General features: G+C 37.4%; 2 protein-coding genes across 18 annotated transcripts in view; one reads left to right on the top strand and one right to left on the bottom strand.

Annotated features, from left to right (window-relative positions):
* KCNMB1 (potassium calcium-activated channel subfamily M regulatory beta subunit 1) overlaps positions 1-10,783 on the bottom strand; it is a 34,098-nt gene extending 23,315 nt beyond the window's left edge. For 4 of the 17 annotated variants that reach the window (XR_005557870.1, XR_005557869.1, XR_005557873.1 and 1 more), the window contains exons 1-2: positions 10,539-10,764; positions 5,615-5,681 (exon numbers count right to left, since the gene is read on the bottom strand). Coding sequence is in view for 3 of the 17 variants with exons in the window: in XM_039352972.1 (XP_039208906.1) it covers positions 5,615-5,664 (50 nt within the window). In the remaining 14 variants the exon portion in view is untranslated. Of the gene's footprint in view, positions 1-23; positions 74-1,788; positions 1,896-5,475; positions 5,682-10,538 lie in introns of those variants that run through there. The other 13 variants (XM_039352997.1, XM_039353032.1, XM_039353013.1 and 10 more) reach the window with 10 other exon arrangements.
* KCNIP1 (potassium voltage-gated channel interacting protein 1) overlaps positions 1-13,789 on the top strand; it is a 604,539-nt gene that overhangs the window by 75,178 nt on the left and 515,572 nt on the right. The window lies entirely within an intron of this gene.

Here is a 13,789-nt window from a genome sequence, read left to right as displayed (position 1 = left end):
ACCCCTGGCCCTCTTTTACTTACATTTTTAGTAGTTGCTCAGCAGGGAGGGGTGGAAACTTCCAGATAGCTCGCCTTCACTGCAGACAACTTGCAGCACCGTTTGCAGAATGGGACTTTTGGCGGGCTCAGCAGGGCAGAGACAGCCTGGACAATTCCTATTGGATTTTGAAAGCCAATAGAATTAGACTCTATTCAAGAGAGTCTATTCTATTGGCTTTCAAAAGCCAATAGAATAAAAGGGAGTAGCTAAGAGAAAGGGGAAAAAAATGGCGGACTGCGTTGTTTGGCGACCCCCGTGAAATGGTCGTTCGACCCCAAATGGGGTCACACCCCACAGGTTGAGAACCACTGCTTTAATGCATGGTGTGGTAGAAAGAATGCTCAAATTTTCCAGGTAGTATAGAATATGTGAATTAATAATATTCTTCCCAAATAGAATGAAGGCTTGTTTTTTGATGATGGAGTGAGGAAATGAATATACCAACTGACCAATAGAGAAATGAATGACTCATCCAAAAGTAGAATAGAGAAGATATTTCGCCCGGTTTTCCTGACAGCCATGTTAAAAATGCAAAAAAAAATTGAGAAATTTGCAATGTTCAGCTATGCTAGGGACTCAATTAAGCATGGATATAATTAATATGCAAAGTTCTGTGATGCGTTTCCTTCTTTTGCTTTAGTAATGTTTTAGAAGTTCTCCTTTCCCTGTAGTCTGGTTTTCAGGAATTTGTTTATAGGTTTAGAGGGAAGACAGTCATTTGAGAAAAGTATATCAGTGATGCTGGTGTTGGTGACAATTGAGAGGTTATGATTCATTTTACTTCACCCTCAGGCCCTCCTTTCAATTGAATTGCAGTCTTGTGCAATGCCCCAAAGTCATCCAAATAGTGAAACTATTTATAACAATCCTTGGAGAGTGTATTTGTAAAGTATATTGCAGCTCGGATGCCATGTAACTATGCCATTGGGCCTGCTGTGAACAGGGAGCTAGACAAAATATATTTCTTAATGGACACTCTTGAATAACTTCCAGTGTAAGATGCTATGAACCTAAAATATGTCAGTTTCTTTTCTAAGAACAGTGCTATGCTGAACATTTCTTCCATATTATTTCCCCATCAATTCTCTCTCAAGGCTGCTGGATAATAAACTGCTTTCAAATTTTAATACAGTTCTCATATGTTAAATACAGCAGTCTATAGAAGAAGAGGAGCATGGTTTTAAAATTGGGGGTGGGTGGGTGAAGGGAAGTCAATAACCTGTGCCAAATTGATGATGCTATCTGATAGCTGAAAGTGCAAATGATCTACAAGTCTAATAATGAAAGTTAATGGGCACAGAGAAAAAAAAATTGGACTAAGAAGACCAAACTAATGACCACAGAAATAACAATCAGCTTTAGAATTGACAGTGAAGATATTGAAGGGGTGAATAACTTCAGCCTAGAATTATCAATACTGAATGAATTGGTTGTTGAGAATCACACCACAGACTAGCACTTGAGCAGCCAGGAAGCCCTTAGAAAAGATACTCAGATGTTGTATTGTGTGTCTTTCTATGAAGATCAGAATGGTGCAAGCAATGATTTTTTCCTAAGACTCCATGTAAATAGAAGTTGGACTTTGAAGGAGCAAGATAGAAATTGTATTGAAGCTTTTGCACATTGATATTGGAGAAGACTCCTGATTGTACCATGGAGGGTTAAGAAAATAAACAAATAGGCAATTGAATACATCAACCCAGAGTTTTCACTCAAGGCACAAACATCAGGTATAAATGATCAGACCTCAGATTATGTGAAACCCTTGCTTTGTGGAGAAGGTCTTAATGCTTGGGGAGATGGAAGGATTCAGTTACAGTGACAGTGGTTGCATCATTGGAACACCTGTAGGACTAGGTTGAGAAAATCCATGTGGTTGTTAACAGTTGACACTGACTTTGATGGCACATAATCAAACTACAAATTATGGTGGGACAGACCCATTTAGTATGTGTGATAATTGAGCTTAGCTCCAGTTTTCTCATAATAAAAAATGGGTATTAGACTATGAATTTTGTTTCTATGATGCATTTTAATCCCAAAAGATATAATTTCTATGATCTCATTAACAACACACATTCTTTTGATGAAAACAGAATCCATTATCCTTCAGTTGCTAGATCTGTTTATTTTTTAAATCTTTTGAAATTAATCCTTCAAATACTGGGACCAGCTATTTTTTAATTGAAAATAAAGCCAAGTTCAAATATTTTGTTCCTGTATAATTATTTGCATCAAAACTCCATATATGCTGTTGGGAAAATGAATTTATTGCTGAGTTTACTACTTCATATTTTTGCATTAATGTTCACTATACGTTCTTCTATATCGGTGTCAAACTGCCGGCCCACGGGCCAGACACATCATCCGGAAGCCATGCCCACACCATTGCCAGCAATGGTAAAACCATCCCGATACATTGCGCGATGTCACATGACGTCATGAGTTTGACATGTCTGTTCTATATTCTTCTCCTTAAGTGTGATCGGGGAGGAGCCAAGATGGTGGACAGGCAGCAAAGGCTGTAAAGAGCTCCTCCAAAAGCAAAAGCTTTTTTTATTATTATTATTTTCTTTTTCTTTTAACTTTTAAACTTTTTAATCCCTTTTAACATTGCATTTTTAACCTACCTATTTTTAACCTATTTTTAACCCTTTTTAACCTATTTTTAACCTGTTTTAAACCTTGTTTGACCTTTTTATAGTAGTCAAAGACTTTTTATAAAGTATATATACTGGAGAGGCCAGTATATATTGGAAACAGAAGGCACTGGAGAAGGATGGAGGCATGGGTAAAAGAAGGAAACGTCAAGGCACCAGCCCGGGATCTCTCCTACCAGCGAAGAATGCAAACAACCAAAAATTGAGGAGCACTTTGTTGGCAAGAGACTTGTAAGTAAAACTATTCCCCCCCCCTTCATTTCCAACAAGCCAGAGAGACTAGAACGGGACCTGCAAAGAGATCTGACAAAATAGCAGATACTGGACTTTCCCAATCTGGGGAGAGGGGAGCAAAATGACAGCCAGTTATTTTCACAAATAATGACTCCAGATACAGCCGGCCTGGAGACTAAGATAAAGACTAAGAAGGTTGACAACAACAACAGTCTAATTCAGAGTGGGGGGAGCTTACCATGGGAAAATACAACAGAGTTTATGGCAAAGCAATGTCTTCTCACAGCACAAACTGTAGTTTCAATATTTGAACAGCTAATAACCATTCAACATGATATGGAGACACTGAAAAAAGATATAGCTCTTCTGCTCTAGGCCGCAACATTGGGCTACAGGCACTCCCACTGAAGTCTTTGCAGCAGACATGGGTAGATCCAGTAATCAGGAGAAGGAAGAAAGGGGAGGAAAATGAGCACAGACTGGGGGGCAGGGACAGATAAAGAGCCTGCTAGAAGGTGGCAGCCCACTTGGAAAAACAGTCCTTCTCCAGCTAAGGCAATAAGAGGAGGAGGTATTAACAGAGAAGTTTCATGGGAAGACAATAAAGCATCCCATTTACAATTACACCAATCACATCAACCACATCGCTCACTACAAACACATCAGGTTGTGCTGAGAATCCACATGAACAGGCTTAATCATGGTTGCTGGAATTCCAAGAATGCTATACTAAATTCCCTAAGCCAGCTTCTGCACTGTCACTGGGGGCAGATTGATCTACATACTGCGGAGTGGCTCCCTGAGGTCCCAAATTGGAAGTGGATATTTCTCTCCTTTAAACAGCCCACCATACCACTGAGGCTATTTAAGATGAAGGCTTATCTAGCCTCCTTTCAAATCTCTCCCATCAGAATTTTCTGCGAGGAAAGGGTTAAACCCTTAATTGTTAACCTGCCAGCTCCCAAGGTTGCTGTAAGGTTGCTGTCTCTTCCGCATCCTCAACCCAGAGAAAGGGAGAGGGAGAAAGTGGGAGTAAACCAGCACTTACAGAAGATGTACTTAATAGCACAGAAACTGGGCTCATTAATGCTTTTGGTGCTCTCCCAAGGAGTGAACAAGATAATACTCAAGTTAGAAAACCTAAATAAATCCTTATTGGTCACAATCGATATAGCTGAACCGCTTATTGATTTGGTTTCCCCTATAATTGAGCCTCTTACTTTCCCCCCAGAGGGCAAGAGTTTGCAAGAATATGAGTTCATGAAAAGCAGAAGCCAATATACACAGAGGCCAATAGAGGCCCCAATAGAGAAGGAGATGCTAGCATCCTTATGTGACTTTCCAGTGATACCTTCTGCAATGTATCAATCTCTCTCTTGAGAGAGAGAGAAGACCGCTGTCAGTGCCATCATTTCAAAGCCGAATGAGCATGACCTAATAACCCCCCTGCTCTACACCTAGAGAAGAGGTTCCGGAATGGCAAACCTTGTTAGCCGCTGCTAAATCTTCATACCTCAAACAAATTTCCCAGGAGTCTACACAGAATTTTGATGGGGCTCCCCTCCATTTAGAGAAGGCCAATTTCATGCAGGATGACACCTCAAGCCATTGCAACAACCCTACAACTTCCCTTTGTATAAATCAAATCTCCTGGCGAGCTGCAAAAGATGACCCTCTCTCCATTATAACCTGGAATATAGCGGGTTGGCCATCAAAAGACCAACATTTTTTGGACTATATATCACAATTTGACATTCTCTTTTTACAGGAAACCTGAGCCCCTACAGAGATACAGTTAGATCAGTGGTTCTCAACCTTTTTAATGCCGCAACCTCCAACCGGTCATAAGTCGAGGACTACTCAACCGGTCGTAAGTCAAGGACTACTCAACTGGTGCAGCACCGTTTGCAGAATGGGACTTTTGCGGGCTCAGCAGGGCAGAGACAGCCTGGACAATTCCTATTGGCTTTTGAAAGCCAATACAATTAGACTCTATTCAAGAGAGTCTATTCTATTGGCTTTCAAAAGCCAATAGAATAAAAGGGAGTAGCACAGCTAAGGAAAAGGGGGAAAAATGGCGGACTGCGTTGTTTGGTGACCCCCGTGAAATGGTCATTCGACCCCAAATGGGATCCCGACCCACAGGTTGAGAACCACTGAGTTAGATAGTTACTGGGGTAACTATATCCCAGCAGTTCCAAGTAAGGTGGGTGGGAGATCTAAAGAGAGCATTGTGACATTAGTGAATACATCTTTGCATTTTAAATGTGTACTGTTCCCACCTCTTCAACCATGGGTTGTGACTACCTACTTTTATTTAAACAGGTGGAGATCTTGCTTTTTAATATCTATATTCCCCCAATCAACAAGAATAATCTGATCAATAAGATCTGGGAGGGTATAGAAGATTTTATCCTGGGCTGCTTAGACAAATATCCCACAGCAGCAATAATTATTGGGGGCGACTTAAACGCTAGGATGGGCCCAAACGATCAAGCATTATTTAATCAATTTAAGATCCATTATGATGAGAACATACCAGGAGAACCCCTGCTTGCCAGACAGTTTAAAGACACCAAGGCAAATCGGGCAGGTCTGTGTGTAAGACAGATGACTGTACGCTTGGACCTTTGCATTCTTAATGGCTCCACATGGGATGACTACCCAGCAGATTATACCTATTGGGGAGCAGGAAGAACATCCACAGTTGATTATTGGGTAACATCATACGACCTCCTGAAGTTCCTGCAGAAGATGGAGGTAGACTCGTGATTGGAAAGCGATCACGATCCACTAATCCTTACTTTTACATTACACCAGAAACTGCTAAGGACTGGCTCAACCTATTTACCCAGGTTAGAGAACCAAAATACCCAGATAAAAATTAAATGGACAGAGAAAAATGCAAAGGAAGTTACTGAATGGATGTTAGCCCCAGAAACCATAGAATTACATCTCTATTAAGGAATAGATCATATTTAGAAGGTTTTGAAACTTTAATTTTAAATCGGTTCTCATTAACAATACTAGCTCACCCCAAAAAAGTCGGTTTTAGAGAATAAAAGATGGTTTGACAGTGATTGCGTGCAACTAATATATATATATATATATAACAAGGAATACAGAAAAAATAAAAATGCCCCTTCTGAGGATCACACTCACTGCTTAAAGCAGTTGAAGGCACAATATAAGACTCTTCTAAAAGAAAATAAAAGGGCGGCTCTGAAGGAGTCTTGGCATAGACTAATTGCATCAGTCAGAACAAAAAATACACCTCTTTTTTGGCACATTACCAGAGGATTGAGGAAATCCCCCCTACCTCCAACTAATCAGGTACCGATTCATGCCTGGGAAGAATATTTTAGAGAGCTATATACAGACCCTGAGCATGTAAGTATGCTCAGGGTCTGAGTAAGTAAGCATGTAATAAGGGGTTTGGTCCAAATTAATTTGGACCCCTGTTACACCAGGCGAAATATCCCGATTGATTGGAGCCCTCAAGGCTAATAAGGCACCTGGTGTTGACAATGTTCTGCCAGAAATAATAAAAAATAATTCCAGTTGGTGGGCTCCACTTTTAGCATCTCTGTTTACATTTATAGATAGAACGGGCCATATGCCAAGAGATTGGGGATTAGCAATTATCATACCAATCTATAAAAAAGGTAGTAGAAATGACCCAGGAAATTATAGACCCATTAGTCTTCTGAATGTTATTAGTAAAATGTATGCCAAACATCTAAACTATAAACTTCAGAATTGGCTAATTTTGGGGGGGGGGGGGTAATTAAAGATGAACAAGCTGGTTTTAGAGAAGGAAGATCAACAGTAGACCATATCTTGGTACTTCACCATCTAGTACAAAAATACACATATAAAAAAATCCTCTCTGTTTGTGGCCTTCCTCAATTTTAAACAGACCCTTCAACTCAATATCTAGGAACACCCTATGGGAGAAGTTAGAAGGCACTACTATCGATAAACGCCTCCTTTTCCTCATACAAAAATTATATGCCAATTCCACCTTGAAAGTGAGGTGTAATCCCCAAGGGACTTTAACTGGCTCAGTAAGGGTACAAAAAGGGGTACGGCAAGGTTGCATCCTGTCTCCCTCCCTTTTTAACTTCTATATCAACCCCCTGATCGATCTCTTACAGAACCCTGATCTGCATCTGCCCAACCTAGCACATCGCAAAATCCCGATTCTTCTGTATGCCAACGATGCAGTCATTATTTCGCAAACTCCTGTAGGACTGAAGAGAGCAATTAGGGCAACACTTGGCTACTGCAGACAGAACAAGTTGGTCCTTAACTTTGATGAATCAGGTTAGAATATTTAGATACCTTGGGGTGGTTTTCCACTCTCAAGAGACATGGAAGGCACACCTGGATCATACATTGCAAGTAGCCAATAGGTCCCTAAATGCAATCAAACATTACTTTTACACAGGCGGAGGTCAATTAGTATTGCTGCCATAAAACTTTTTGAGGCCAAAACATTGGTGCAAATTCTATATGGGGCACAAACAGGAATCCTTGCAAAGAAAAACTTGCTGGAAACCATACAATCCAAATTCCTGCGAGCTTTCTTAGCTGTACCCAGAGGAACCCCAAATGCCCAATTAAGAATTGAGACAGGCATGCCCCAAATCCAGGTAAGATCCTGGAAGATGATGATCATTCAGTGGCATAAAATGCATTTCTTTCCAGAGGGACTGTCCCTGTTGGTGCTGACTGACAACTTTCCTTCCCCCTGGAAGCAGGCGATAGATCATAAACTGGGCTCTTATGGGCTCTCTTCGATATTCTTAATGTCCCTAGGCTTTGACCAAGCAATGCAGGTAATATCCAATAGAATAAAGGACATGGAGTTCCAAGAAGAACTAAATAGGTTGCCTTGCCACAGTAGGGATAGAATCAAACAGGGTGTGTGGGAATCAGCAAGATATCCGAATGGTCTGACTTTCCCAAAACAAAGAATAGCTTTCTTCAGAACCAGATTTAACATTCTTCCCTCAGCACTCCTACAGGGCAGGTATAAGAGAACACCAATAGCAGAACAGGTATGTATATGTGGTAAAGGAGAAGTCAAAGATATCTCACATGTTTTATTGTACTGTGAGTTATACTGAGTTTATAGGACAGTATATATTCTCCCCTATTAGAGAGATTGCCAGGGAGGGCAGACAATTTTTATTTCTCCTCCAGGAGTCAGACCCTTCTATCACACATGCAGTAGCAAAATACTGTGTTGCGGCAATGTCCACAAGAAAAAAATTGGTTACAGATCTATAGCCGTCAACTTGGTGCCAATTTTTTGGAGATATCTCTAGTAATGTTTGGAACATTATATTTACTCACACACTAATCAGCTATCCATTCATGTAAACTAGGGAGTGACTCTAACATTTTGAGAACATGTATTTTCTTAACGGGGATGTTATTATTTACTATTAATGTTAGTACTATTATTATTATTATTATTATTATTATTATTATTATTATTATTATTATTTAATATATTGTAAAAAATGATGGCTATTGCTGGTCTACAACCATAATAAAGTTATTTGATTTCACCTTAAGCATCCCATTTAAATTGTTTAGCTGCCCTGCTTTATCCCAAGAATCGTCCAAGTAGCATAGAAAAGGAAAAACAGAACACAAATCTCAATGAATCACTTCCACACTCTTTTTGTGAAGTAATTTATATATAAAATAAAACATTGCTGTAATTAACAGGTGGAAGGCTTTAATTTTAATGCTGTAATTAACAAGCGGAAGGCTTTAATTTTAATCTTTAAACATGATTTTCTTTGATTTATCATGGTTATACATCTTGTTTGTAGGATTCCTCATACATCAGTTTATCCCAATCTTGAATTCGGTTTTTATCATAATTTTTTTTCTTCTAGAGTCTGGTCTTTTTTTTTTTTTTTTTTAAATCTTTTTTCTTAATTTATATATTGCCCTACATTTTTAGAAAAGTTCAGAAGAAATTTGAACTTATTTATTAAAACCATTAATTCACCTTAAACAACGTTCAGCATGAGTAATAAAATATATATATTCTTAAGAACAAATCATAAGAGGAGTCTTCAATACAAACGGTAAAACTGGGCCTTATTCCATTAAATGCTAAATAGACAAAAAAAAATAACCACTGTCAATGACACTCAGGTACTGTACATTAAATCCATTTTTTCCCTCAGGGATCAAAGGAATATGGATGGTAGGGAAGAAAGGATAACACTCCACCTTATTTAAGTCCTGCTATCATGATTTTAGAACCCATAACTCTTGATCTGCCAGCCAGTTGAATCTCAATTTGTCCTAAGATACCTGTGTCTTCTCCAACAAAGACAAGAAAATATTGCAAATCTCTTTACACAACAATTTTACAGTAGTCATTAAATATAAATAACAGATTTGTTTTTAAAAAAGCCCACATTTGTAAGAAACCTGATTTTTAATAATAGATTTATTTTTTTCTGCTTCTTTATATGCTGTTATGCTGCATAACATATGCAATGGTGTTCATTTTCTATTGAGAAAAGATATCAGAGTCCAGTTCTTTCTGGAAACCATCTCTCTTTTCTTAATCTCTGAAATATCAATCTCGCTATGTACTTATAAGATGAATAATATTTCTACAAGTTTCAGTTCTCTATGTGCCAATCTGCATATTGAAGGGAAAAACGGTAAGAGAGAGGCTACACTGGAAAGTTAGAAAAGTTTCAAGGTTGTACATTTAGAAAAACACTGAAAAGAATGTGGAGAACCTTCAGCTAGGTTAGAAAAATTGGTGAGAGGATGAGAGTTGAATGTATCTCAATTACTCCTGTTGAACAGGAGTAATCTCTATTATGTAACATTTAGTTCCAGGTCACAGTTTTTTAATCTGTACATTATATAGTTCAATGATAAAGACACTGTGGATAACAGAACCATAGGAATGACTTTTGACATAAAACAGTGGAATAATGTTTCACTTTAATGCTACCATTACCAGAATAAAACCCTCATGTACTAAAAAAGTTAAAATTCAAATTTGATGGTAAACAGAATGTACTTCAAAGGAACTCATTTAACATCTGATTACCTAAAATTAGAACATTCAACCCCTCATTCTCAAAATTGTTACCTGTTTGCTATAAATGTCTACCAATCACAATTGGCACCCTAGACATTTCTGTATTTTCTGTTTTGTATACTTGCTATAGGCATTCTGAATATTAATTTGCATTCTAAAATAATGTCATTAAAACGAAAGCATTTCAAAACACTGAATCCCTTCAAAAACATTAAATGCTATTTAATTATCACAAAATAAGATTATAGTGCTGCCGTTGTGTGCCCATAAAGTAAAACTCATCATCTTAACATCATAAACACAAAACTATTCAGTTTTTTTCTCTTAGCAAATATGGATTGGTAAAAAAGAAAAACATCTGTGTTTTTTGTTTCTCTTCTTACTTAAAATAAGGTTTAAATGTTTCTGAAATCTGGTAAGAATCTAATAGTTCAGGAAATATTCATGTTATTCAGAAGTACTGTACACGCAGGATTGCTGAAAACATACTTTTCAGAAGTCATGCTTACCGTCTTTGAAATGTGGCTTAGAAGTTCATGAATTTTGGGGAAAAGTCTGATCTGTAAAGATCTGCTCCATACTGGCACCCAAGTAGCAAATCTGTAGCTGTAAAAAGACTACCTTCTTCCAAACTTGCTGATGATGATTTTTGAAAATGGATGTTTAGTTAACTTGAGATTTCTACTACCATAAATGGTAAGGTATGGCAATAATGTTTCAAGATTATTTGTGCAGCGCAGGAACTGATGTGTTAAGAACAATTTTAAGCTGGAATCCTCTATTCTTTTGTGCTGGAAATAGAAAGATTCCTGTTATGTATATTATATTGCAGATAAATACAATCTCCATGCACTGGCTTACTTTTTAAAGTAAGTAACTGAGTATCTGTGGCATTTTCTAAATATTAACTTTAAAGAGATTCTATTGCCCAATCTTTATTTTTTTCTTCTCATTTTATATTAAGATAAGGTTTGTGTTCAATTGTTCATATAAATCTAAATACAGTATGCATATATGAACAATTGAACACAAAGTGTTGATTCTCTTGGACTTCAAAACATGATAAGCCATAATGTTACCTTGGTAATTATTATTTCTCTTCATGGCAACATGTCTCTCAGCAATTAAAAAAACTGAAAAACATTAGAAAGATTTTGATAAGAATAGACCAAAGATTCCCCAAAGATTCAGTTTACTTGCTTGTTACAAGGTAAACAAGGTACTGTTCATTCTATCCCATTTAAAGTTCTGTTTGAGCCCCCAGAAACTACAGCTAAGGGCATGCAGGCTCAAGAGTTCCAAAAGTTAAAGTCTGCCTATCCAAGCTTGCTCTAAAAATAGCCTGAAAACCATACATCATTCTGCAGGCCTTCCTGTTGATTTGGAGTACAGGAAATACACTTATTGTTTATTTAGCATATGGTTAAATGTTAGAAAGCACATTACAGTTACATTTTCAATAATCAAATATGAAACTGTTTACTCTATTTGCAAATTCAAAGATAAATTTAAAGGTAGGCGATTTATATAGTCAGTACATTATTAGTTGCATAAAGGTTTTTTGGGGTTTCCATGAAATTTAGTGCATTAGGAAATACATCAGAGATCTGGCTGCTAATTTCAAACCAATATGTGAAATGGGACTTTTTTTTCCCCATGTAGTTTTGCCTATCACTTTACAGAGAGAAAGTTGGAGCAGTTCAAAAGCAGTTAGCTTTTTACAACATGGAATGGAGAGCTTTTTACCAGTGAAAATACTAACATTAACATTGTGGAAGTTTTTGTGAGTCCCAGTCTACTTATCAGAAGCCAGGAGAATTGACCCAGTTTCTTTGTAGTTCCTTTGCCAATGTGGTGAATGATTTGATTAAATGAAGCATGATAAGCAAAACAATTGTTATTAAAAAAAAAATAAAAAAAAATCTTTTTATTTATGTGCACTTTTTAAAAAGCAATTGGAATAAAAACAACGGTTAAGGTCTTCCTTAACAGCTAGGTTCAACTCATTATAAAAAATGTGATTATTCTTAGGTACATTCCTTTAATAGCATATTTAGGACTGTCTAATTATTCAGTATATAAGGCTACCTTGAGTAATTATTTTGGATGCATCGATGTGTTTGGTTTTTTTAACAGATTTATATAGCTGTAACAACTGTAATAATAAAACTGAGCGCATCTGAATCAGTAAAAACAATATAAAACCCCATTCTGTAAAATAAAAATCTATAAAAACTTAAGGCACTCCAAGGTAGCATTGTGACACACTTATACACCTTCTTGCTGCATTCCAACTTCCTCCCACACCAGTGTTTCTGGCAAGATACAGCTTCCCAAGACCTTCCAGATAGCAAGGAAGATTAGGACCAGATGGATCTCTACAGAAAAGTTATTCTACAGGATAGGAGCAGTTACAGAGAAAGCACACTTTGTAGATCCCACTAGATCAGGCATGTCAAACTCATGACATCACGTGACTTTTCCCCCATTGCCGGCAATGGGGTGGGCGTGGTTTCGGCGTGACGCATCCGGCCTGCAGGCTGGCAGTTTGACATGCCTGCCGTAGATGACAGATTTTTAAATAAGAGACCTGGGTGTGCCCACCCTATTTGATCTGGTGAGACAGGCAGATGCTGTCCTGCAAGTAGACTGATTCAATGGCATATAGGTTTTAAAGATTATAACCAGCCCCTTGAATTGCACCTGGAAATGAAACTGTAAGCCAATGCAGCTTATAACAAAAATGGTGTAATTGGAGGAGACTGTGGGGTGCTCAGAACTCATGAGTTGCTTCATTCTGGACCAGTTGCAGTTTCTAGATAGTCTTCAAGGGCATCTCCATGGAGAGTGCATTGTAGTAATGCAACTGGGAAATGGCATGGCAGAAGTTTACATTTTTTAAAATCACAAGTGTTTTCATGCCTTTAGCCACTAATTGTATGTGGTGGTCATTATCTTCCATGTCAACCCCAAAATTTGATAATAGCTTGTAGAATAATTTGCATGTCTACCCAAGCTTTGGCTTAACACCCCTTATTTACATTTACATTTATTTATTTAAAACATTTACATTGCTGTCCATCATAACTAACTCTGGTCAACTCCAAATCATAAGTTAAAACAACATATACAAGGATAATTACTAGCAAATAACTCCTTCCTTCCCTCCCCCCTCCTTCCTCAGTAGCAGACCTCAGGGGAAAAATGGAAAAAGATAATATACTAATATTAGTTTTATTTCCAAATTGCCTTCCCTCAACCTGATTTTAATTTCTTATGAGAAAATAAATGGCTGTGAATACATATATTTTCTTAGAAACTAATCCAGCTGGGCTGAAGATGGGATGTGGAGATTGTAATTATTATTCATTAAATATTCCAACTCTTTCTGTTGCAAAACTGTACAAAATGTAAAACTATATAATTTTATTTAAAGACTGAGATAAAAGGAAAGAGTCTTTCACACTTCAGGCTATATAGACTAACAACCAAGTACTGACTGTACTTTATTGGATAATGAAACTTAAGCAATCTAATTGCAGAGTAAATAATATTTTTGGATAGCCTATGCAATGATAGATACCATATGCAACTAGTATGTGCAGAAAAATACTGGAATTTATTTTAAAAAGATGGGTTAATAAATGTTTTAATTGAACTGGTGCTTGGGGATAGGAATTCTTTCTTGTTGCTAAAGAGTCAGTGAACTATAGAATCAGAGTATTTCTGATCTTAGAAAAAGCCAAAGATGAAATAAAGT

This window comes from Crotalus tigris, unplaced genomic scaffold, assembly GCF_016545835.1.
Source record: "Crotalus tigris isolate CLP2741 ecotype Arizona unplaced genomic scaffold, ASM1654583v1 scf7180000017568.12009008, whole genome shotgun sequence".
Taxonomy (NCBI): Eukaryota; Metazoa; Chordata; class Lepidosauria; order Squamata; family Viperidae; genus Crotalus; species Crotalus tigris.
The sequence above is the reverse complement of the archived record's forward strand: the minus strand, read 5'-3'. Positions and strand labels throughout refer to the sequence as shown.